Here is a 26,406-nt window from a genome sequence, read left to right as displayed (position 1 = left end):
ATTACACAATAGTTACATACAATTACAGTCAATATTCGACGGCCTTATACCTTGCGAGTCTATCCAGGTGCACCACCATTAATCGGTTTGAGCCGTCGAATTCCCTGCGTATCCTATACACTACGTCACTAAGTTTGGTCACTATGGTGTACGGTCCTTCCCACAGCGATTGCAGCTTTGGTGAAAGCCCTGGAGTCTTGGCAGGGTTGAACAGCCATACTCGGTCACCTGTTTCGTACGCCGGTTCGGTTCTGCGGACGTCGTATCGCGTCTTCATACGGCTATTCTGCATCCGGAGGTGGGCTCTGGCGAACCGATGTACCTTGGCCATGTCTTTGGTCAACTTCGTGGTATATCGGTGTGGATCCTGAGGTTCGCTGTCTGGTGGATGGCCCCCATATAGTAGGTCCGCCGGCATGCGCAGTTCTCGTCCGTACATCATGGCTGCTGGTGATGCTCCTGTTGCATCGTGTTGGGCCGCTCTATATGCCATGAGGAAGTGCGGAACCAGCGTGTCCCAGTCGTCCTGCTCGTCGTTGACGAACTTCGTCAAGTGCGCCCGCATGGTTCGATTGAGTCGCTCGACCATTCCATCGGACTGAGGTCGGTATGGTGTTGTTCTCGTTTTGTGTACGCCCAGCCGGTCCAGTGCCTGACGGAACAACTTCGACTCGAAGTTTCGTCCCTGGTCAGAGTGCAGCTCGTTCGGGACGCCTAGCCGCGTGAACACTTGTTCTACCAGGGCGTCTGCTACGGTCTCTGCCTCCTGGTTCGGTAGTGGAATCGCTTCCGGCCACTTCGTGAAGTAGTCCATAGCCACCAGTATGTATCGGTTTCCTCGTTCGGTGGCCGGGAGTGGACCCAGAATGTCGACTGCCATTCGTTGTAGTGGCGTCCCCGAAAGGTACGGTTGAAGTGCCCCGCGATTCCTTCGGTGTGGTCCGTTGTGGGCCCCGCACTGTGCGCATCGTTCGCACCACTGGGTGACGTCGATTCGACACGTCGGCCAGTAATATTTTTGGCGCACGTTTCGGTACGTTTTATTGATACCGAAGTGGCCCCCCGTGGGCGCGTTGTGCATCTCCCACATGATTTCGGGTATCTTCTCAGTCGGCACCACCAGCTGCTTTGTGTGACGTGTTCCCGCGGTGTTCTCCCATCTCCGGTACAGCTTACCGCCTTCCACCTCCAATGCGTCCCATTGGGTCCACAGTATTTTCAGTTCCTGCTCCTCAGCAGATACTGTTTCCCACGGTGGTCTCGTTCCGGCGTTCTTCCACTCGACGATTTTGTCGATCGTCGAGTTTGTCATCTCGTTGGGCAAGATCCCTACGAGGGCTACTCGTGCTTCCGGTTCTGCGGGTTCTACTGGTTCCGTTCGGGCCGAGTCGTTTTCTTGATCGGTTGTCTCTGCGCGTGAGCATTTGGGACACTCTTCCGTACACGGCCTTCGCGATAGTGCGTCCGCGTTCCCGTGCTTTATCCCCGGTCGATGAATGATGGTCACGTTGTACTGGCCCAGAATTTCCAGCCACCTCGCCAACTGGCCCTCCGGTCTTTTGAAGTTCTTCAGCCACGTTAACGCTGAGTGGTCGGTTCGTAACGTGAACTTCGAGCCCGATAGGTAGTGGTGGAAGTGTTGAATGGCTTTAATTGCCGCCAATAGTTCTTTTCGGGTCACGCAATAGTTTTGTTCGGGTTTGTTCATTGTCCGGCTGAAATACCCGATCACTTTCTCCACCCCCCCTTGAACTTGAGACAAAACTGCACCGATGCTATGTTGACTGGCGTCGGTGTCCAACACATATCGCTCTCCCGGCTGGGGATACGACATAATTGGCGTGGTAGTCAGCGCTACTTTCAACTTTTCGAACGCTTGTTCGCACGTCGGTGTCCACTTGAACTCGCGCCCTTTTTCCGTTAGCTGATGGAGTGGTTTCGCGATCTCGGCGAAATTGCGCACAAATTTTCGGTAGTACGTGGCCAGTCCCAGGAAGCTGCGCATTTGGGTTTGTGTTTTCGGAGTCGTCCAGTCCCGCACGGTTTGGACTTTCTTCGGATCTGTCGAAATTCCTTCGGCTGACACTCGGTGTCCCAGAAATTCGACCTCGCGGCAGCACAATCGACACTTGTCTGCATTCAATTTAAGGCCGGCTGCCTGTATCCGTTCGAACACATTGTTTAAATGCACCAAGTGTTCGTCGTAAGTTTTGCTGTGCACGATAATGTCGTCTAGATACACGAGGACATTGCTTATGTCACCGACCACTTTTGTCATTAACCGTACGAACGTCGCTGGCGCGTTACACAACCCGAATGGCATCACTTTGAACTGAAACAGACCGAACTCTGTTACGAACGCTGTCTTCTCGCGGTCTTCCGGGGCGACCGGTACCTGCCAGAATCCGCTCTGCAGATCCAGTGTGCTGAAGTAGCTCGCTCCGTTCAACTGGTCGAAAGTGTCGTCGATCCTCGGGATGGGGTGTGAGTCTATTTTGGTGACGGTGTTCAGTTTCCGGTAGTCCACGCACATCCTTAGCGACCCGTCCTTTTTGGCGACCGGAACTACCGGTGACGCCCACGGCCCGTGCCCCGGTTCTATCGCGCCCTGCTTCAGTAAGTCGTCGATCATAGCGCGTACTTCCTCTTTCCGTGCTAGCGGTATCCTTCTCGGCGGCTGTTTCATCGGCTTCGCGTCTCCCACGTCGATGGTGTGGACCGCCTTGGTGGTCCTTCCTTGGTCCTTCTCGTCCCGGGCGAACGCTTTCCGATTTTCCCGAATCATGGTCTCGAGGCGCCGTTTCTCTTCTGGCAGAATATCGGCCCTCTCGAGTAACGCCGTGATCTTCGGGTGGGGTACTTCCCCGCGGATGCTCTTGACAGCAGGTGCATTTTTCTTGCCTTTCTCGCGTTGCACGCCCCTGATGATACACTTCTCCTCTCCGCCCAACTCGAACGTAGCTCGGACATGTCTCAGTGCGTCCAGTCCCAACAATATGGGATCCTGGATATCCGCCACCGCTACGTTCCACGGAAACTTTTCGCCCTGCAGATTAAGGGTCACCCGTATCCATCGGTGGATCTTGATGGTTTGGCCCGCCGCTTGCCGCGCTCTGCTGTAATGGCCCTTCACGACGGTGTAATCTTTAGGAGAGATCTTCGCGAACAGTTCCGGGTTGATCACCGTGATGCACGCCCCGGTGTCCCCCACCATTCGACACGGCACGCCTCCGATCTCTCCTTTCACGACAAACGAGCCGGCCGTGCCGCTGCCGTCCAGTTTGTTCACTCCGGGTGTTTTGCGTGCACCGGTGATCGGTCTGACCCGTAACAGGCCGATCACTGCTCGTTTCCCGAAGCCGCCTCCTCCTCGTCGTCTTCATCCTCGTCGTTCGTTGGCTCCAGCTTCCGGACCCTCTTCTTGCGGCACAACCGGCTAATGTGTCCCGTTTGTCCGCAGTTCCAACACGTTGGAATGGTAGTGGCTGGTCGCGCTGTCTGGTCCGATGACACCCATCGTGGGGGTCGCACGGCCGGTCGAGATGGTCTGAACGCTCCCGCGTCGGGACGTACTGTTCTCGACGTTGGTTGTGCCGACCGTTGTTCCTTCGCTTCGAAGATGACGGCTTGTCGTGTTGCGTCGGCTCTGGTTATCACGTCCGCTGTAGTCGGGGTGATCCGGAGCGCGCCAAGTTTGGCCCGTAGACTGGGGTACGTGAAGGAGTTCGCCGCTATGCACACGGTCATGCGTTCGACTGCTTCGGCGTTCGTGTGGACGCCCTCCAGCATGTCTTCGCAGAGGGCTCGTATCGCGTCTACGTGGTCCGCGGCTGGTTCTTCCGCACTCCATCTTCTCTGTTCCGCTGCCGCATGGCATGCAATCGGTGTGCCCTGTCGTCTGAAGCGTTGGGCCAGCTCTTCCGTCAAGTCGTCGTAGCTCAGCGTCGATGGCAGCTGACTGGCGAAAATGGCGGCCGCACCTCGGAGTTGGCAGCACAGTCGGTCCTCCAGGTTCGTCGTCTCCTTGTTCAGCCGTGCAGCAAACTCGAAGTGGTTGAGGAAGTCCTTCCACCGTTCAGTACCGTCGAACGTGGTGTAGTCGTACCGGTGGGAATGTTGCCGCACCCCGTACGTGTCTCGCTGTGTCTGCCTGTCCGCCTGTCCTCGTAACATACCTCTGATCTCCTCGGTGGTTCTGGATGTACGTCGGCTTTCGGCTGCGTTGGTGTCGCAGACTTCTCCCAGGACTGCAAAAACGTGGCGAAGGTGTTTTGCAGGGACTGGACCTGCTCTTGGCAGCTCGCCATTCCCTGGCTTAGCTCCTTGTAGCTCGGCTCCGGTGTCCTTGGCACCCGGCTCCTCGACACCCGGCTCCTCTGCTCCTCCCGTCTCCGTCCTCCGTTGCTCAGCTCCCCAGGGCTTTGTTCTCGATTCGGCTCCATTTCTTCCGGCAGCGATGAAGACCCCGAATCCGCACCTTTGTGGCTCCTTGTCTCAACCATGTAGATCCCACTTCTGACACCAGTGAAGAGTATTCAAAGGTAAGTGGAGTCAGGTCGAGGTACAAGAAAACACGCAGGCAGGTTCCAGTTCTTTATTGCTGCTCGTCCGGTGGAGGTCAGGATCCGAATGCCACCGTTCGAGAGCGCACCATACTTATAAATATTCAGCGCTCAGCGCATGCACGTTATGACCCGTATAGTCATTGGTCAAGGAGTCGGGTGTAGCCATTGGCCGCAACGCCCGACTCCACCATTGGTCGGCGTCACCATGACGTCACCGGTCTACGGGGCGTCTCTCTATGTAACGTTACAATATTATATATGTAACATCCGAGTCCAATAACAGATTTTTACAAAGATTATAAAAATAAAAATGAAAAAAGATAAATATAGGTAAAACAAATGAAAAAGAAAAGAATAAAGGCTATAACATGACAAAATATGTAGAACATTGCATAATTAAACTATAGTATTAAAATATTGGAAAAAGGTTATAAAATAGAATATAAAAAGAAATTGAAATTTACAAATATAAAACAAATGAAAAAGGTAAATACAAAATAAACAAATGAAAAGGAAAAGAATGAAAGCTATAACATGATTAAATAGCACATTACATAACTGAACTAAAGTATAAAAATATTGGAAATATTGGAAAAAGGTTATAAAATAGAATAGGAGAAGAAATTAATCAATCGGTCAAGATTCTCTTGATGTAGGGAAATACCAAATAGATCAACCTCATTCAGCTATCCGTTAAACATACGATAAACGCGCTGCAGATAAGAATATTTTTGGGAATTAGTATTGAAAGGATCAAGTGAAAAGAGTGCAACGTGTCTAGAGTACCGAACTGGGATTCTGAAATTAGCCTTATTCAGTAAATCAGAACAATCAAGGAAACCATTTATGAGCTTAAAGAAGAATATAGCATCAGTATGTCGTCGCCTGACAGAAAGATTGTTAAAAGATAGGATTTTTAAAATGTCGGAAACAGTAGAATGGGTATAGGTAGGAAAAAGGTAGCGTAAGGATTTAATAAATTTAAGTTGAACTTTCTCAGTACAATTAATATGGGATAAATAAAAAGGTGACCAGATAATTGAGGCAAATTCAAGGTGAGACCTTACAAAGGAAAAATAAAGTAATTTAAGTACATAAGGATCATTAAAGGGTTTTGTTGAGTGGAGTAGGAATCCAAGATATTTAAATACTTTGTTGGTAATAAAAGAAATATGTTCAGAGAAATCTAGTTTATTATTGAGTATTACACCAAGATCCTTAATAGAATATGACGTGTTAAGGATTGAATGATTTAATTGATAGTGATTGGTAATTATAAATAAATTATCATTTAAAGTGAATCACGACTATAATTATTTTGATAAAAATCGGCATATCTGTATGAAATTCGGGTAAGCAATGACTTTCAGATTACAACATTAAGTATATAATATTACTTCGAAACATTTGTGGTAAATATGTATGTAACAGATTGTTTTAAATAGTAAAATCTGAATCGTAAGTAATTACTTGTATCTTTTTGAATTTAATCACTTACTTGTTTCACTTTCATATATAATTTTTCTACAGGGAGTACAAACGTCCTGTTCAAAATTTGAATTAGAACTGACGAGATGAATTTTAAACTGTTTATATTGTCACATATTCATAAAAATAAATTACTATAAAAATTAAGCTTATCGCAACACTTAAATATTTGACCTTTTTCACAATATCGAACCATATATGTATATAAATGATTAAAGGTCATTGTGTGTATTATACATTTTTTAATTCATATTTTATTTGCGTCGGTTCTAATGGCATTGATTACGCAATTTCAACGTCTGGCGTGATAATACATTATCAGAATGATACGATAAATTTACGGGAAATTGATTTAATTGATTCAGTACATGAATTTCATTGAGTGTAATAAGAACGCTCAAAAACAAAATGGTCGCGCTTAAATGCGCTGTATTGCTTTTCACTATTTTGGGTGTTTGCAATTCAGCTTCTATTAGTATTGATAGTGCTAAATTAGAGTGTAATCTTCCTCAAACTGTGATCGATGAAATTGCTGGGTATGCAAACGTAACGAATACGATTTTAGACTATTTCATAAGAGGACCCTTCAAAGGCGAAACATGGAAAAGGTTTAAAAATTTATACATACATATGTATATTATGCTTACATATTTATATATTATTTGTCATTTTCTATTACTTTGTTTAATTTTAGAATATCGGATTTCGTTGATAAGTTTGGATCAAGGATAAGTGGATCCCAAAATCTTGAAGATTCAATTGATTATGTAATTGCCAAGGCAATTGAAGAAGAATTGGAAAATATTCATACTCATAATGTTGAGGTAAAATCGCAATTACTATTATGAGTTTGTAATTTGAAAATTTTTATTTGATTTTCTTATCTTAATTTGCAGGTACCTTATTGGCAGAGAGGAGATGAAAGTGTAACACTTTTGGAACCCAGAATTAAAGCAATGCCTATGCTTGGTTTGGGTGGTAGCATTGGAACAAAACCTGAAGGTATAACCGCCCAGGCGGTTGTCGTGGAAAGTTTTGACGAATTAAAATCACTTTCTATAGATGAAATCAGTGGTAAAATTGTAGTATATAATCAGCCGTTCAACAGTTATGGAGAGTCGAGTCAATACAGATTGACAGGAGCCATTGAAGCTGCTAAATTAGGGGCAGTTGGATCTTTGATTAGTTCTGTTACCAATTTTTCCATAGCAACTCCTCATACCGGTATAGTTTTTTATGAAGATGACATTCCCAAGATACCTGCAGCTGCTATAACTCCCGAAGATGCCGATCTCTTGTGGAGACTGAATAAACGTGGACAAAATATTCAAATAAATATTAAAATGGATGCCACTTCAGAACAAAAAATATCCCGAAATATCATCGCTGATTTGAAAGGAACTGATTTGCGAGATTCTCTTGTTGTAGTTTCGGGTCATATTGACAGTTGGGACGTTGGAGATGGTTCAATGGACGACGCTGGCGGCTCATTCATATCTTTATTGGCTCCCATAGTTTTGAAAAAATTAGATTTAAGACCAAGGAGAACAATCAGGACTATTTTATTCACCGGTGAAGAGCAAGGAATGATCGGAGCTGAAGCTTACGAACTGGATAATAGGGAGGAAAATAAAAATTTGAGTTTTGTTATGGAGTCAGATTTTGGCACATTTGCACCATTAGGACTAAATTATGAGGGAAGCTCTATTGGGAAATGCATGCTAGCTGAAATTCTCAAATTGTTCAGTTCAATCAATTCAACAGAGTTTGGAACGGGTGATGCAGGACCTGATATAAGCGTTTGGACTAGTCTTGGAATACCAGGAGCTGGTTTGTACAACGCCAATGGAAAATATTTTTGGTTCCATCATACTGAAGGTGATACTCTTAATGTGCTTGAACCAGATGTGTTGGATGCGGCTGGAGGATTCTGGACAGCAGTAGCTTATATTGTCGCGAATATGGAAAATGATATACCTAGAGAATGATGAAATATATTTATTTTGAATAAATTAATTTATAAATTATGTAACGCTTCCATTTTATTTGTGTACTTTTCCTAATTTCCTGTAGCTCTTTTTCCTATTATGCCGTACATTAAAATTAGAATAATATAATACTATTATTACTAACAAAATTACATTAAAATTGTAAAATAGAAAATGATCAGTAGATTAGTAGCTATTAAAATAGATACAAAATGCATTTAAAAATAAAAAAAAAATGTATATATAATACATACGTACATTCAAGAACGTATTCCTTAAATTATTAATAAGCCACTCAGATAAGATAATAACATTAGATAAATATGTTTGAATTGTTGTCTGAAACAATCCATTTAACATGATTAAGATAATCATTTTTAATATAATATCTTTATCTACTAAAACATTTTAAAAAACAATGTAATTTAGTACGTAACGTACATCGAAATACAATGCCGCGTTTTAAACGAACTCTATTTGTTTCCTTTTTGGCTTGTTTGATTATATGTGACGCTACGTCGATTGACAGTGGAAAAAATAATAAAGAAGATGAATGCAACCTTCCGCAAGAAGTAATTGATGACATAGCAAGCTATGCCAGTGATGTCGACAAGATAATTGATTACTTCGTTAGAGGACCCTACAAGGGGAAAACTTTTGAAAGGTATGTATTTGTTTAGTATTTATTTTATGGATAAGTCTTGTATGAAAGTTTTGACGTTTCATAATTTGCCTCATTTCTTTAGCATATCTACTTTTATTGATAAATTTGGCTCGAGATTGTCTGGGTCTCAAGTGTTGGAAGATTCAATCGATTATATGCTTGCAGCGTCTATGGAGAACGATTTAGAAAATATTCACACACATCAAGTCGAGGTATTTTTAAAGCAAAGTAATTTAAAATAAATATTAAAGAAAAGTACATATAATTTGATTAATAATTTCAGGTACCACATTGGGTCAGAGGAGAAGAAAGTGCTACATTATTGAAACCGAGAATTAAAAAAATGCCAATGTTGGGTTTAGGCACTAGTATACCAACACCTATTGGAGGAATTACAGCACGAGCTATCGTCGTAAAAAGTTTCGAAGAACTTGACGCTTTATCTGAAGATGAAGTTCAAGGAAAAATCGTAGTTTACGATCAACCATTTACAAAATATGGTGATACGTCTGATTACAGATCGAGAGGAGCTTCAGAAGCTGCTAAAAAGGGGGCGGTAGCAGCACTCGTGAGATCCATAACACCGTTTTCAATTGCCTCGCCTCATACTGGTAGTCAAAAGTATGCGGCTAATGTTAGAAAGATACCGGTTGCTGCTATCACTTTAGAAGATGCAGATCTTCTATGGAGGATTCAAAATCGAGGTGAAGAAATCGTTGTCAATCTCAGCATGTCAGCGACGCAAGATACAAAAATGTCTCGAAACATGATAGCAGATTTAACAGGTTCTGATTCGCCAAATAAGATAGTGGTTGTGTCAGGTCATATCGATAGTTGGGATGTTGGAGATGGCTCAATGGATGACGCTGGCGGATGTTTCATATCTTGGGTGGCTCCCATTGCTTTAAAAACACTAGGTTTAAGACCTAGAAGAACATTGAGAGCTCTGTTCTTCACAGCCGAAGAGTTGGGTCTTATAGGAGCCGAAGCGTATGAGGAGGATCATAACGACCAAAATGATAATTTGAACTTCGTGATGGAATCAGATTCTGGAACATTTGCGCCGTTGGGATTACGTTATGAGGGCAGTCCAACTGGGGCGTGTATGGTTAAAGAATTACTCAAATTATTTTCATCGATTAACGCCACTGAACTACTCTTGGAAAGGCCAGGATCTGATATTACTGTTTGGACCAAACAAGGAATACCAGGTGGTGGTTTGCACAATGATAATGGTCGATACTTCTGGTTCCATCATGCTGAAGGCGATACTTTAAACGTGTTGGATTCAGATGTTATAGATTTAAATGCTGCTTTTTGGACAGCTGTGTCGTATATCATAGCAGACATGAAGAATGACATTCCAAGAGACTGAAAATTTTATTTATAAATTTATGTATTTTATTTATAATACATATGTAGATAATAAAACATACATATTGATTTTATTGAATTTTCCCCAATTATATAAAGATTATTTATTATCTTAAGATATTTTTATATTTATCAGATTATTACATTAATCATATATTGGAGTAATTGGTAGATAAAGCGAGGATTAACAATCTATGCCAGTTTCACCAAATCGGCCAAGTGTTTTAGATTGCAAAATTGCAGTCTAAATAAATAGATTTTATACAAATGGAACTTAAGAAATTATATATTTATATTGTTTGTATTGCAATTGCGAAGTGTGCCGCAGTTCCAATACAAAGTAAAGATGAATTGTGTAATCTTTCGCCTGAAATTGTAAGCGACATAGCAGGATATGCAGAAGTTGCCAATAAAATCATGGACTATTTCATCAAAGGTCCTTTCAAAGGAAAAACTTGGGAGAGGTAAAAAACCATTTTTACAAAACATATATAATTAGTCAAAATGAGACTTGACTAAGATATCAAAAGGTTATTACATAGTATTAGCCGGACTATAAATTAAAATTAAAAACGTTACGGTAATGTATTCATGTACATAGTATGTATGTATACTGTATAGCCAGATATTCCCAAGAATATCATTATTTTAAATATTATGTATATTATAATAATAAATGTTATGTAAATATAAAATTTGTTATACATTATATAATAACTAGTGTTGTACCCGATGAAATATAATCGCGTGGGTGTTGGCATATTACATAAGTTATTAAATAATTAAAAATTAAATGAAATGTGTTGGTCCTGTGTTCGATCTAATTTTTTCAAATACCTTTTAAATATATTTAATTTAATATTTATATTTAATTGTTTAATATGAAAAAAATCGTAAAAACTACCTACCTTATATTGTTTATACATACACATGTATGTATAAACAATATAAAACACCAATAGAAAAATTAATTAATGAAATAAATTTTCAATAGATAAATGCTCTGAGACTTTACACCGTCTATTAGCCTAAAGGAAACATTGGTAGCAAACAGTATACATATATAGAAGTTTTTTTCTTTTTTTATTATATTCGTACGTTTTGTTGGCATTATTTTAGCTGTGGCAATGCCAAAAAAACGTACGTTGAATCAAATGTATGTTGAATCAAAACGACTATTATAGTACGGCGAGCGTTATCTCAGATACGCAGACAGACACACAGAATAGCGATATTATATATACATATGTATGATATGATAGACAATTATTATATAATGTATAACTTTAAATAAAAGCTAAAAGCTAAAAATTAATAAAAGCTAAATTAATTAATTAATACTCTAATAAATCAACGGTGGAAATAGTAATACTAATTTATGTATTCTATTTTACACTTATTACAAGTAAGAACATATTTTATATAATAAATAAAAATCTTTTTATATTATTTATATATACATACCTACATATATATGTATATAATAAGAGGTATGTAAAAAGGCAAGAATATGGGTTTACATAAATGATATTTTGCATTGAGCTCGGAGATTATGGAGGAAAACTAATTTTACCAGTTTTATGTCATCTAAAAATATGTAAATACCTACTTATATAATAATATATAGGTATCATAAAATATATGCATATTATAAGAAAGTAGCTTGACAGTTGATTATATATTATTAAAATACCCACATGTTAAAATTATTTATAGATAAAAGTGTAAACTTTGAAATTGGTTATCATTGTTAGATAAGTTATTAACAATTTTTACATTTATGTAATAATAATTTTACATATATAATCTTTAACTTTCATGCAAGAAATTTTCAACGTTTGATGTTTATGTTTCAGGCTATCTGATTTTGTTGACAAGTTTGGACCACGATCTTCTGGTTCAAAAAACTTAGAGGATTCAATAGATTACATGATGGTCGAGTCCTTGACCAATAAATTGGAGAACGTACATGCAGTTGAATGCGAGGTAAATCACCATATTATCATAACTACATACATGTGTATATCGTGCAGGGAAGTTCAAGGCACAATTTTATTAATCTACAGGTACCCCATTGGGTAAGAGGCGAAGAGAGTGCTATTATGCTGAAACCTCGCATAAAAAAATTACCAATGCTTGGATTGGGTTATAGTGTAGCGACCCCATCTGAAGGAATCACAGCTGAAGCTGTTGTTGTTCAAAATTTCGAAGAGTTAGAGGCACTACCATCTGAACGAGTCGTGAATAAGATTGTAGTCTACGACCAACCATACATATCGTATGGAGAGTCGGGACTTTACAGAAGATACGGTGCTTCAGAAGCATCAAAAAGAGGAGCAATAGCTGCTTTGGTAAGGTCTGTAACACCTTTCTCGTTGGCAACTCCCCATACTGGTCAGCAAATGTATTTAGAGAATGTGACCAAGATACCAGTAGCTGCCATAACTCATGAAGATGCAGATATGCTATGGAGACAACAGAAAAGAGGTGAAAACATTGTTATACATCTAAAAATGCCTGCAATATTAGATACGAAGATATCTCGTAACATGGTAGCTGATTTAAAAGGATCAGATAATTCGAAAAAGTTAGTGATAATATCCGGACATATTGATAGCTGGGATGTCGGAGATGGGTCGATGGATGATGCAGCTGGTTGTTTCATATCATGGGTAGCTCCCGTAGTATTAAAAGAACTTGATTTAATACCAAAAAGAACTTTAAGAACAATCCTATTCACGGCTGAGGAATTGGGAGTCATCGGTGCACAAGCTTATGAAGCACAACACAAAGAAGACAATGAAAATATTAGTTTTCTTATGGAATCTGATGTAGGAACGTTTGCTCCATTGGGACTATTTTACGAAGGAAGTAAAGATGGTGAATGTATGATGAGGGAGGTATTAAAATTGTTTGCATCCATCAATGCAACTGAAATTATTCTACAAGAGCCCGCGCCGGATATAAGCGTTTGGACAAGTCAAGGTTACCCCGGTGTCGGACTTTATAATGATAATCCTCGATATTTCTGGTTTCATCATTCTGAAGGTGACACGTTAAACGTGGAAGATCCGAATATTTTAGATGTAGCTGCTGCTTTTTGGGCCGCAGTGTCTTACATTGTAGCTGATATGAAATATGACATACCCAGAGATTGATGACTGTATTTTTAAATTATATACACGTTGAACTTTCCTGCATTAGCCATGGCAATTGAGGAATAAAGTGTATTGTATATCGTTTCTGATAGTACTGTTTGGTGAGTCAAACCGTGTGCACGTATCGTCAATTGTACTATTTTATCATAAGCTATTAATAAATGTTCGAAGTAAAATGGCAAAAAATATTACTTATTCAATACTAGCTTGTTTTATTTTTATCATAAATTCAATTACAAGCGTTCAAATAGTAGAAAAAAGAGAATTAGAATGTGCCCTATCAGAAAATGTACGTGAAAATATTGCTAATTATGCTCAAGTGACTAATGACATCATTGACTATTTTGTAAAGGGTCCATTGAAAGGCAAAACATGGAACAGGTACTAATATGTAATTTGTATATATACTCTTCAAATTCATCTATTTCTTAAAATAATTTTATAATAATCAATCTTTGAACTTCATATTTTTCAATTATGTAACATTTCAATACTCATCAATTTTAAGACCTATCTTTTCTTAATCTTTTTTTTTATCATACTATGTATGTATGATAAACAGAATGAATTTGACCTATGTAAAATTAAATAAAAATCTTTAGTTTATCAGAATTTGTGGACACATTCGGTAATCGGCTATCCGGAACAAAAAATTTAGAAAACTCCATAGATTACATGATTGAAAAAACAAGAGAGAATAATATTAAAAATGTTTACACAGAAGAAGTCGAGGTATAAAATACATAAAAATACGAGGTATAAAAAACTTTAGTATATTTTAAACTACAGTGATTTTTTTAGGTTCCGTATTGGCTCCGAGGAGAAGAATATGCTCTATTGATGAAACCACGCGTTAAAAATTTACCGATGCTAGGTCTTGGATATAGTGTCGCTACGCCTCCAGATGGAATTATTGCAAATGCCATTGTTGTTAAGAGTTTTGATGAGTTAAAATCTCTCCCCGATGCAGAAGTTGCAAACAAAATCGTCGTATACGATGAAGCTTATGTTAACTATGGTGTAACTGTAAAGTATAGGTCTAAAGGTGCTTCAGAAGCAGCAAAAAAAGGTGCAGTTGGTGCTTTAATAAGATCGGTCACACCATTTTCAATGAATACACCTCATACCGGAATGCAATCATATGATGCCAACGTTACAAAGATTCCAGTCGCCGCCATAACACATGAGGACGCTGATTTACTGTGGAGATTACAAGAAAGGGGCAAAGAAATTGTTATTAAAATGAAAATGTCTGCAACTTTGTCTACTAAAACTTCTAGAAACACAATAATTGATACGGAAGGCACAACTAAAAAAGACAAAGTAGTCATTGTTTCAGGACATATTGATAGCTGGGATGTTGGTGACGGATCTATGGACGATGGTGGTGGTGCATTTATATCTTGGATGGCTCAAATTGCTTTGAATCAGATGAATCTGAGGCCAAAGAGAACGTTAAGAACAATTTTGTGGACTGCTGAAGAGTTAGGCCTCGTCGGCTCAAGAGAATATGGAAAACGACATAGAAATGAGACTGAAAATTTAAATTTTGTAATGGAATCAGATGGTGGTGTGTTTCAGCCATTAGGTTTAATATATTCAGGAAGTAAAACTGGGGAATGTATGATCAAAGAAATATTGAAATTGTTTTCTTCGATTAATGCAACTCAAATTCAAACTCAAGGTGAACCTGGTCCAGATATAGGTATGTGGACAAGAGATGGTATTCCTGGGGGTGGACTTTTAAATGAAGCTTCTAAATATTTCTGGTATCACCACTCTGAAGGTGACAGACTTAATGTTATGGATTCTGATGTGTTAGATCTAGCAGCGGCATTTTGGACTGCATTTTCCTATATAGTTGCCGACATTGACAGCGATATTCCAAGATCTCCGTAAACTATGTTCTTGAGGAACGAATTTCATATTATAAAATTATTTTATTATATTTCATTTAAAATTATTAAAGGAATGATTCTCATATGGAAATTTTATTTGTCAATAATTGCAATCAATATCTTTATTTTATTTAGTATATATTTACAGACATGTATAATATATTTTGACTAATATAGTCAATAATAATCTTATAGCTTAAATACATAAAAATAAATATATTTTACATTGGATTGGTAACTAAATTGAAAAGGAATAATAATCTTTTTTTATACACCTTTGGTTTTTCATGTGAAACTTATTTATGACTATAAATAATTTTGTCAGTTTAATCAGATATGATAAATTTAATAAAATGAATAAGGTTTGCACATGAAAAATCTTTATAATTCAAATATATAAACTGGAGAAAATTTTCATAAAAATAAAAAAATATATATAATTATGATACCATGGACTAAAATTTTTGCACTGTTCATAAATTAACAGGCATTGAAATTAAGAATTAAGAAATGACTAATAAAAACATACTTATAAACCTATCAAATATAAAAAATAATACAATAAATTTAAGTATCTTGCATAACACGAAAAAAGTAAACTAATTAAATAATTTTAAATAGTAAAAATATTTGAAATTGGGTCGAAGAAAATAGTAATAAATGTAAACAGTAATAAATTTAAATAATATAACAATTCATTATTTTAATAAATTAGCATTATTTTTCAAGTCAAAACGATCTACATACATATTTATTTTAAAGGTACATAAAATACTACTGGCACATAATATTGTCAATTTTTATTTTTATATACATTTCATAATACATAATACTTTAAAAGTTAAGAAACTACAAAACACATTTTCGCATCGTAAATGAAATATTATGTTTCTTTCACTTACATACATAATGTATTTTTAACAAATAAGTGGAATATGCATTAATGTTAATAAATTTACAGCTGTATCTATAAATTAAATTTATTCCTAACTAAACAACACTTAAGAAGTATATATATTAATAAAATTTGATAATATGTAAGATATTTGAATTTCATCTAAACTGATCATTATGCATTATTAAACAATCTATGTAATGTATTTATTACACAAAAATTTTAATGAAAAATGTTGGAGAATCATTAAATATGATATTTTAATTAAAATTTTACCGTATTATATTATTTTGCCGTATTCATAAATTCACAGCTATTTTACCATGTTGGCACAACTTTGGTTTTCATCTTAGATTGAGAGTAGTTTTATTTTTTTTAAGTTTTAGACATTAAATTCGTTTCTAAAAACTTTTCTATTGAATGATAGAGATGATGCTTTACACCGTTTAATCCATGGTCTTCGTCAGGATAGCTCTGTAATAAAATAAAATAATTTTTAAGTATTATTTTATATTTATAATAATACTCTATTGAATTTTAGACGTGTTATCTGATCATAGCGATGATTTAGGGATACCTGTCATATCGCTATAACCCAAATATGGTATAAAAAATAATATTTACCAGTTGTGTGAAGAGAACATCATTTTGTTGAAGTAATCGTGACAACATCATAGATTGTTGAAAGTGAACATTGTCATCTAATGTTCCGTGAACTAGCATATACTTTTTGTCTTTCAGAGCCATTGCCTATAGTAAATATAAACATTTAGTTTTTGAAACAACAAAAATAGAAGAAACTTTTCATATCTGTGTGTATAATACGGACCGTTTCTTCTGTATTGAGCATGGATGCACTATACCCTTTGAAATTGTCATCTTCACTCGGAAGACCCATATACCGTTCAGTGTAAATTGAATCTGTAATAAAACAATTATTATCAATAATTAAAATAAGAAGTACATAAAATTTCAAACATATAAATAGAACATACCATAATATAACCAATCTGTTACTGGTGCAACAGAAACGGCACATTTGAAAGTATTACCGCCATGTGCTAAAGCCAAAGTTGATGCGTAGCCACCATAAGACCAGCCCCAAATACAAGTTCGTTTATGATCTACATAATCCAGTGTATGTTGTAGTTTCCTGTACAGAAGCTTAATTAATATCGTACTAAAAATAAGCAACCAAAACGATGTAGGTAAAATAATATACATATGTACCTCGTTACATTAATTTGATCATTAACTTCGACAGTGCCAAGATTTCTATAACCGGCAAAAAGATTGTTATTTCCTTTCAAACCAGATCCTCGTCCGTCTATAAATGCCAATATTATATTCCAACGTGAAACCAATGATGCTCCCCAATCTAAATTCCATTTTTCTAAGACTTGATATGAGTCTGGACCGCCGTAGCTGCGATAACAAAATTTTATTTAACTTTCAATATAACCGAAACATTTATGGAAGAGTTTTGAAAATACATACACATTGACGAGCATCGGATATTTAGTCATTCCTGATAAGTCAGCATTTCTAGGAAGCATTAATAAAACTTGAGCCGGAGGCAGTGGGTCATTGGTCACGAGAACACTCATACGTCTAACAATGGGAACATCTTTTTCCGAAATAAGTGCTGTGATATTTTCATTCATTTCCCAATTTCGAAGCTTCACACCATCCTTGTTTGTGGAAAAGAATATTTTTCATTAAATTATTTGACATATTGCAAATCAATAAACAAATGCAATCTGTTTTACCTTGTTGTATATGTATATTTCAGGAACTTGAGGACCCAAACATGAAATTACAATATGAGATCCACCCTTGCTCACCACTGCTTCATTATAGAGACATTCACTGTCAGACGAATGGCGTATTTTACAAGTGAAACAGTTTGTTGCTCCATCCAACTTGACCGTGTATAGATGTTGATAGGCCGAGTCTTCAACACTCGTTGCCAAATACCATCTATGTGAAATAAGTTAAAAATTTTATTCAAATATCAATATTATTATTCAATTTGTAAATAAATATCACATTAAAATATTAATTTACAATGTTTGAGTATCATGATCCCAATAGAGTAGTTCTGTAACTGTATTTTTATCATTGGTTAAAAACTTCTCGGTCCATAAACCCTCAGATGGTCCACGGCTAATATAAGCAATCTGTCTCCAAGAGTCTTCTTCAATAACCTATTTATATTATATGTTTGTTAATGAATTAACAATACAGAATACAATATGACTTCATTGAAATGTTAACGTACCTTTGGTAAAATGGTAAAAAAGCCATTTCCATCTGCGGTGAAAATTAATGGCCGAAGCATATCAATCCATCCTTTAGGTTCATTGTATTCAAATATCTACAAAAATATATATGCAAATCTTGTTTCAAATGCGAAATATAAATAACATGTAAATCTAAAAAAAAATATGTTTACCTTCCTGCATACAACATCGCATAATAATATTACAGATTCATTTTGAACCCTATTGGTCCACACTGCAGCTACTGAACTATTTGTAGCGAATGACACTGATGCTAAAATTGGTCTGCAAAATATTCAACATTATTTAAAGTGATCGAATTTAATATCTATTATCAAATTAACATTGAGCTTACTCGTGCAATGCAACCGGTACTGGTAATTGAATGGTTGTTTCCGGTTCTAAAAGATTTACCAGTACAAGACTTGCTGTTGGATTCGTAGTGCCTGCCTGGGACAAATTGAGACAATGAAGTTTCAAATACATGAAGAAAAAGTCGTTTATCATCAATTTATATAACATATATAGTATTCTATCATCGCGCTATACCTATATATTTATGAATAGTCGATAACGTACCTTAGGATACCTGATTGTGAGCGCTCTAGTATACTGTGATTCCGGGTCTCCAGGTTGACCGTAAAACGGTATAGCCATAATCCGAGTAAGACTATCATTGAATTTAGCAAATGCAACGTGTGAGCCATCACCAGAGAACCATATTGCTTTGTTTGAAGAAAAGACTTCCTCTAGATTAAAAAGATCTAAATTGAGCCATCATACTCAAATTGATACAAAAATAATACTACATTCATGATAACTATGGCAATACCTTCATAGACCCAGTCAGGAACGGCGTTGTATACAACACTTGGGACACCATCATTTGTTATTTGAGAAGGAATTGATTCCACAGAGCTCTTATAAAACAAATTATTATTATAAACGAAGAAAATAGCATTGCCCTGTGGACCCCACACAGCCAAATCTAAGTATGATTCATTGGCTTTAGGTATAATTGGGTGCTGTGCATTTGTTTCTAAATTCAATGCTAAATATTGTGCTGAATAGCTGTGTCTGTAAAGCTAAATATCAAATGTAATAATATATTGCTGTCAAATTCAGATCAAATAATATTTATAACTGGCAAAATCACCTTTCGATATCCATAAGCGAGCAATAAAAATTTATTATCCGGTGATAATTGTTGATCAAACGATGCCGAATATACCTAAAAAATCAACAATGTGTTATTAAAGTTTTGAAATAATTCCAAAAAAAGCAAATAATATCAATGATCAAACAAACATAAAAACTAGCAGATAGAAGCTTGATATTTTCACCAGAGGTTACATCGTGCAACATAAGATTCCCAACTTGATCAGTGAAAAGTAGCTTGTTATCTGAAATTAAGCATATTATTTTATTAGAAATTCAAAATAATATCAAAATGAAAAATATATTTTAGAGTATTAAATGATCTATTTTCATTATTGATTCTGATTTCAATATTATAATAATAAAATTATTATTTTGAAAAAAATAATAATTTTATTTTACTACCGCCATCTATGTTTAAAAAAACTAATAAACAAACGATGGATAAACGTCAACGACTATCTCGCCGGGCAGATATCAAACGCGTCTTACACGATATTTTTGCACCATCGTAATGGCGGAGTATCTATTAATATTTAACTGCAGTACGAATAAACATTTATATTAAAAAAAAAGTTTTTTAAAAACATACTTCTTCTACAATTTGTATATAAAATTATTATTTTGAATAAAAACCAATAATTTTATTTTACTACCGCCATCTATGTATAAAATTAATGACTACCAAACGTCACCGAGATTAAAAATTTTCGGACTTGAAACGCTTCTTAAGCGATATTTTATCTCTATCGTAATGGCGTAGGATCCATTTACTTATATTGATGACCAAAATGAGCAATATTGCAAAGTATGAAAACGATCGGATAAGAGGCAAACTTTTCCCTGAATTGTAATCGTAAGTGAAACGTAAAGGAGGTATGTAAAAATACAAAATGAAAACCAAGTTATGTGTAATTCGTTTCTGATTGGCTGTCAAATAAATGTTTAAATATTCAAATAAATTTATTAAAAAAAAATCAAACAAATAAAGTTTATTCGGTTCATAATTTTACACAAGTTTTACCTGATATCCAAGTAGCGTTAAACCTCTCCGGAGACAACTTTCCTTGCATCACATCTTCGAGACTTATCGGATTCTGAAGTGGTAGTGCTCCAATGTCCTCACTTTTGGAGCCAGTAAGGAAAACAACAGCGATCACAACGACTATAATTAATAATATGAACACTATAACGGCAGCCAGCCACATTTTCCATCTTCGACGACCCGGTTTCTCCATTAGTTCCTATTGAATAAAAAAAAGACAATACACAGGATGTGAATTATTATAAAATGGATATGGCTAATTTGACTTGATTTCAACTGATATTGCAGTTGGAAAATTCCAGATGCTAATCGTTATACGATAGCTCCATCCGTGCATTTACCATGCATATAATATCAGACCAAGATAATTTGATCATGAGACTGTAATAAATCACTATGAACGGAAATTATATATTTTCTATAAAAAAAACGTCAGCTTTACTTTAAGTATATACATATTACATTGAATCGGTACAAATTTTCTATTTTATTGATGAACATTTTATAAAATTAAATAAATTCACTATTTTTTTTTAGTTACAAGGTTTATATTAGCGTCCGTTAGTATGGACAAACTTCCTACACTCTTCCGATCGCCTTGAAACTGCCATTTTGCGAGGTTTGGCCAGCGATAGAGATTTCAATTGAATGCGCTAAGTCGATGGTGAAATATAATCGTAATAAACACATAAAACTACTTAATCGCCACGCGTTTGAAGAAACCGATTTGATTATTTTATTATTTGTATTTAGTGCCAACCCTTGACACTACCTCTTGAATATATGTATAACAAACTAACGAAAAATATTGAATTTTTTAATTGAATTATTATTAAAGGATATTTTTAGATTTCGCTGTAAATAAACCACAATTAATTTTGAGCCATAGCCTTAAATACGAAGGAGCGCGCACCGGTGCGCATATGGCGATTAAGTGGTTTAGAATTAAAAAGTTTTGGAGACGGTGACAGCTAACCCATTGCCAATAGCCAGTAGCCTTGTTTGTTTTACTCTCCACCCCCCCCCCCCCTCCTATTGTCAGATTTTAATTGTGAATAATAATAACGAGTAAGTATCAACACAACATTCAATATAGTGATTAAAAGCAGAGAACAACGAAAGTGATTCAGAGGGGAGCTCATGTATGTATGAAAATGCCTGGACGTTGGTGGACATAATATGAAGAAAATAATTGTGGGTAGGATATATGTACATGTATTATATATGAACAAATAGAAAATTAAATTGTTCATTTACTCGAGAAGATTTTAGAGAAATAATGGAAAGTCATCTTCGGACAGATGCATACATCGTATAATAACCTTATTAAAATTGCGCAATACGGAAAAAAAAGAGGATGGATGAAATCACTTTCACTGCCCAACAGTGAATAGTGAAAGATAATGATGATAAAAATATTATCACTAAAGGCCATACATATTATTAGCCAGCAGTTTGGCTTAATGGTAGCGTATATATTTAGCACCACTGAGATCGATGGTTCGACTCCAAATCGATCGTTTCTCTATCAGAGTTTGCCAATTTTATCTGATCATTGTTGAAACGGTTCCTGAAAATTGGTACATAATAGATCATTTCCTGTTGTCACAAAAATCTGTGTGTATAATTTGTAGAAATTATGCACAGATATCTGAAATCCATAGATGTCTTTATAATTTCGTGTTTATTATGTGTATAAAAATTGTGCACAAAATCTTAAAATAATCCATAGATGTCTCTATGATTATTATTTCTGTATTGTATTGTATTGTATTCGATGTTTATTGAACGTACTGTATACGTTGTCTGACCGTTCTCGTACACTCGTCGCATTGGAGCGATCTGTAATGACGAGTGCACATTGATTGTAATAAAAATAAGAATAAAAATAAAATAAAATATAGTAATATGTAGTAAAGCAACGGCCTTTTGAACTGAGCACGCAATAACAGACGGTGAAACCTTCGACAATACGAAAACCGTGAAAGACAAACAAAAACATCACTCAACTACATTCGAGAGGTTACGTCTCCAGTTACTAGACGCAAAGGGGAAGGATTCCGAGTGCTAAATCTGTACAAACAATACCCTACGCCCGAGCTACAACAAACTTCACTAAAGTTTAGACTCCTCTGAGCCGGAAGACAAACACGAACTGGCAATATTAGCGATTAACAGAAGGAGAACGACCATTTCTGTCGAAACGAAAAAAAGGTAGTCAAAGCGTGTGAATTCTAGTCCATTCAGTTCATGAGGCTAATATGCATCGACGAATCATCATTTATCAACGTCTTTTCGCGTTAAAGTGAAAACGGTGCCGGAAAAAGACTTTCTTTGATTTGATATGTCATATTTAAGAGTTCAGAGGAAAATGTTTCTCTCAAACGCGTTCGAAGAATGAGATGCTTGTTTGTAAGCGCCGGCTTAATTTTGATAAACGCTGTTCTTGCCATTTCGATGCGGATTCTTAAGTATTCGTCTGGCTTCATCTCTAGATTTAACCAAGTACCGAGGTATTTAAATCTTTAACTCTTTATAACACCTCCACATCCAACGTTAGCTCACTGGTGCCTGTTTGCATTTTGTCGACTACCATACACATTTCGTCTTCTTTTTATATTTATATGAGCTACATATACTATGTATATTTAGAGTGTGTTTGCTTATTTTTACATACTCAAATAAATCTACATATGTACATACCAGTGGCCTGCGGTGAAATTCTCTCTCTATTTGTCGTACAGTCATACTTAATGTGCGCGAGCAGGATACAAGGGGAATAGTCTGTTCCTCTTTTATCCTGCTCGCGCACATTAAGTAAGGTTGTACGACAAAAAAGAGAGAATTTCACCGCATGTCACTGGTACATACATACATAGGTTCTAGGATACATAACCCCGTTCAAAAACCCCCTGAACATTAACCTCCCTATAAATAATAAATAATTTTAAATGATTCCGGCCGATAGGATAACAAACGAACATATGACAGTCTCCAAGTGTTAGAAACAACATCGCACTGGTTTTCGAATGGGACTTTCAAAACTGCCCCTGTGCTATTTTTCATGTATACACGATTCATGCACTTATTCATGACCAAGCCATTCCTTGTCTTTATGTTTTACTACAAAAAAAAGACAAGATACTTACATTAAACTGTTCGAGACATTAAATATAGGTATATTGAATGCAAATTTGAGTACAACCAGCATCATGGTTGACTTTGAATTATCAGTTATACACAGTTTAGAAAGAAACTTCACAGACGAAATAACTTGAAAGTCAAAATATTTATCGGAAAATTATAGAGAATGGGATGCAACGACGTTACCAAGAAGATTTGTCCGATTTTGCACTGAAATTACGAATGATACCAGCTCTCGCATTTGTTCCGATACAAGAAGTTTTCATTGCTTTTGCAGTATTAAGGTCTGTTCATACCTATCCAGCACGACCCGTATCCTGCAGGTGTCATGCAAGTGCGGATAGTATTCTTTGGTACATTATATGGACGTATTCATACTCCATTCGCGCATGCGCATTTACGCATTCGTGCGCGCCCATATAGAATGTACCAAAGAATACTATCCGCACTTGCATGACACCTGCAGGATACGGGTCGTGCTGGATAGGTATGAACAGACCTTTATTCGAATTGTATTTTTGACTGAAATAAATTAGAACTGATACTGACTTTTTATTATACATAGATACTGTCAATTTTTATCCATGGCGGGGGTTATTTTTCAAGGGGTTTTTTGCACGGGGGGCTAAAATGTCCAAGGGGGCTTTGACTGGGGGTTATATGTCCTGGGGGTATATGTCCGGATACCATGTACATACATATTATGTGTAAATATTACAAACATATATACATAAATAAAATAAAAACAAAATTTCATACAATTAGTACATTTATATTACTCGTCTGAAAAATGCTAAGTGACAGATGTGAACATCAGCAGTTTATATTATAATAATATTAAACAAGAAAGAAAATCTAATGAAGCCAATTCATCGAAAACAAATCAAAGTTTCTATCACGACGATTCGATATATTTTTTTTCGATTCAAATAAATTTAATAAAAAAACAAATGATTATTTACTATTAGATTCGCCATGTTTAAGCGGTTTATATTACAAATACCGATCGAAGCCGGGTAAAACAGGTGTATAAACAAAATATTAAAAAAATAGTATAATAAAATATCATACCTGATTGCTATTTCCAATCTCCAAACTAGAACGAACCATCCTGTTCGGACTCCCAGTTGAAGATTTGTATTTTTAATCCAATTCCCAATATCTGTAACAAAATACAGAATTAAAATTTTTGTAGACAGCATTGAATTCAAGTATTTCCGTGAAATTAAATCAGTTCATTGAGCGTTTAAATTGACCCTAAGCTTCCGCTGAACAACGCACAGTAACAAAGCTACAAAAGTCAACATCAGGTGAAGGAAAATACAATAAATAAATAAATTTCAAATTTAGTTAAAATAGTTTTAGTTGTGAAATTATTACTCATATGGGTTGAATCCTTTTTAACGTCACATCTATGTTTTATTCATTTCATAATATACAAATGAAAATAATATACCTTGAAATTTATATTTTTATGTTCTAAAAAGAGCAGGTGAACGTATTTTTATCACGTACGCTCTCTTGTATTTTATTCGTCTTGTTGTTATTTATTTATTATTACGAATTGTGGCGCAAAAGAAACGTAATTCATTCTGAATAATAAAAAAAAAATCGAGAGAAAAAACGAGAGTTATTGGTGGGTTATGCTTCGATTTGCACGGTTTTTAGGTCGCATCACTTTCGCACTATAAAGCGCGGGAAAATTAATCGTTCGCAACACGCAAAAATTCAGATCTATTTATATACCACACAAACTTGTGTTTACTATCATATACAAAAATTTTACATTGAAATACAAAGATTTACACGTATTGAAAATAAAATATTTACCAAAACATGTATGTAGGTATATCACAAGATACATAATATATAAAAATACATACACATATATAATTAGATTTTGTCGTACACACGTGTACATAAATGTACACAATATATACAAAATATGTAGTAAAAATTAAATATGTATATTTAATTTTCGAGGACGTCTACCTATTCGCACGACCCAAATACGACAAATTCCCACATGTGAACTACATATGAACTACGTGTATAATAGAGTTAGGTATGTACATATGTATATATTATTTGTGTGTGGATATTGAATTATAGCTCTTAAGTATACCACATCATGTAATTTTGTACGTTTTACAATGCTGCAATTTATTACAGCATTAGTGTGTGGACGTAATGTGTTAATCCAACGTAAATGTGTACCATTTTTTTAAATCGTTCAATCATACAATATAAACATTTGACAGAATCAGAAAATTGCGCTGGGAAGTGACATATAACATATGTATGTAGTTCGATCATTGATGTAAAATATTGCAATACAATATTCAATGTAAGTGGAGTAATATGCCAAATGAAATAATACATCTTCATATTGATATATCAAGTTAAACAGTTACATAGGAATAGTTGTAGATAAATTCGAGCTCGTATGTGGCTGTACATATGTACGTTCGTGAGAGCAAGATAAATTCACTACATAAAATATTTATCTTTTATACAGCCTTACAGGATCGTAAATGTAAATTATTACGCCCTGTGCAGTTTTGACATTAATGTAATTTTTATTATGCTCGTAGATCTTGAAACTTCGGTAATCTGAGGACAGCCAGAGTCGTATAAACAAATTATTTTCTTCAAAACAAAACAAAAGAATAATGTAGTAAATTTTCGTATGAAAATTTTGCCTTTGAATTTTTAACCACCTGTTATTAATATATCCAAAATGTAAA

At 36.0% G+C, this 26,406-nt stretch overlaps 6 protein-coding genes across 7 annotated transcripts in view; 4 read left to right on the top strand and 2 right to left on the bottom strand.

Moving 5' to 3' along the window:
* Tmlh (Trimethyllysine hydroxylase) overlaps positions 1 to 6,181 on the bottom strand; it is a 30,845-nt gene extending 24,664 nt beyond the window's left edge. Inside the window, exon 1 of the mRNA XM_077440770.1 lies at positions 6,064 to 6,181. Coding sequence (XP_077296896.1) covers position 6,064 — 1 coding nt within the window. The 5' untranslated portion in view covers positions 6,065 to 6,181. The remainder of the gene's footprint in view (positions 1 to 6,063) is intronic.
* Positions 6,182 to 6,392: 211 nt separating this feature from the next.
* On the top strand, positions 6,393 to 8,204 carry LOC143918736 (carboxypeptidase Q-like). The gene is made up of 3 exons (XM_077440765.1): positions 6,393 to 6,661; positions 6,748 to 6,877; positions 6,950 to 8,204. Exons 1-3 carry the CDS (start codon positions 6,462 to 6,464, stop codon positions 8,039 to 8,041), a joined length of 1,422 nt encoding a protein of 473 aa, XP_077296891.1. The 5' UTR covers positions 6,393 to 6,461; the 3' UTR covers positions 8,042 to 8,204.
* Positions 8,205 to 8,469: 265 nt separating this feature from the next.
* On the top strand, positions 8,470 to 10,171 carry LOC143918735 (carboxypeptidase Q-like). Its single transcript, XM_077440764.1, has 3 exons — positions 8,470 to 8,705; positions 8,788 to 8,917; positions 8,989 to 10,171. The coding sequence occupies exons 1-3, from the start codon at positions 8,494 to 8,496 to the stop codon at positions 10,078 to 10,080; spliced, it is 1,434 nt and encodes a 477-aa protein (XP_077296890.1). The 5' UTR covers positions 8,470 to 8,493; the 3' UTR covers positions 10,081 to 10,171.
* A 78-nt stretch (positions 10,172 to 10,249) lies between these two features.
* On the top strand, positions 10,250 to 13,440 carry LOC143918737 (carboxypeptidase Q-like). The gene is made up of 3 exons (XM_077440767.1): positions 10,250 to 10,543; positions 11,936 to 12,065; positions 12,146 to 13,440. The coding sequence occupies exons 1-3, from the start codon at positions 10,347 to 10,349 to the stop codon at positions 13,235 to 13,237; spliced, it is 1,419 nt and encodes a 472-aa protein (XP_077296893.1). The 5' UTR covers positions 10,250 to 10,346; the 3' UTR covers positions 13,238 to 13,440.
* On the top strand, positions 13,334 to 15,222 carry LOC143918734 (carboxypeptidase Q-like). Its single transcript, XM_077440763.1, has 3 exons — positions 13,334 to 13,618; positions 13,840 to 13,969; positions 14,039 to 15,222. The coding sequence occupies exons 1-3, from the start codon at positions 13,413 to 13,415 to the stop codon at positions 15,134 to 15,136; spliced, it is 1,434 nt and encodes a 477-aa protein (XP_077296889.1). The 5' UTR covers positions 13,334 to 13,412; the 3' UTR covers positions 15,137 to 15,222.
* Positions 15,211 to 26,406, bottom strand: part of ome (dipeptidyl peptidase 4 omega) — a 69,551-nt gene continuing 58,355 nt past the window's right edge. Inside the window, exons 2-18 of one of the 2 annotated variants that reach the window (XM_077440759.1) lie at positions 24,731 to 24,821; positions 20,495 to 20,714; positions 19,621 to 19,715; positions 19,469 to 19,543; positions 19,145 to 19,397; positions 18,892 to 19,061; positions 18,668 to 18,762; positions 18,486 to 18,597; positions 18,312 to 18,407; positions 18,098 to 18,237; positions 17,800 to 18,010; positions 17,528 to 17,721; positions 17,261 to 17,455; positions 17,026 to 17,183; positions 16,860 to 16,951; positions 16,655 to 16,780; positions 15,211 to 16,504 (exon numbers count right to left, since the gene is read on the bottom strand). In XM_077440759.1, the coding sequence (XP_077296885.1) occupies positions 16,406 to 16,504; positions 16,655 to 16,780; positions 16,860 to 16,951; positions 17,026 to 17,183; positions 17,261 to 17,455; positions 17,528 to 17,721; positions 17,800 to 18,010; positions 18,098 to 18,237; positions 18,312 to 18,407; positions 18,486 to 18,597; positions 18,668 to 18,762; positions 18,892 to 19,061; positions 19,145 to 19,397; positions 19,469 to 19,543; positions 19,621 to 19,715; positions 20,495 to 20,714; positions 24,731 to 24,769 (2,370 nt within the window). In that variant the 5' untranslated portion in view covers positions 24,770 to 24,821 and the 3' untranslated portion in view covers positions 15,211 to 16,405. The remainder of the gene's footprint in view (positions 16,505 to 16,654; positions 16,781 to 16,859; positions 16,952 to 17,025; positions 17,184 to 17,260; positions 17,456 to 17,527; positions 17,722 to 17,799; positions 18,011 to 18,097; positions 18,238 to 18,311; positions 18,408 to 18,485; positions 18,598 to 18,667; positions 18,763 to 18,891; positions 19,062 to 19,144; positions 19,398 to 19,468; positions 19,544 to 19,620; positions 19,716 to 20,494; positions 20,715 to 24,730; positions 24,822 to 26,406) is intronic. The other variant, XM_077440760.1, reaches the window with a different exon arrangement.

This window comes from Arctopsyche grandis, chromosome 11 (assembly GCF_051622035.1).
Source record: "Arctopsyche grandis isolate Sample6627 chromosome 11, ASM5162203v2, whole genome shotgun sequence".
NCBI classification, from domain to species: Eukaryota; Metazoa; Arthropoda; class Insecta; order Trichoptera; family Hydropsychidae; genus Arctopsyche; species Arctopsyche grandis.
Note: the sequence above shows the minus strand (reverse complement) of the source record. Positions and strands in the feature narration are given on the sequence as shown.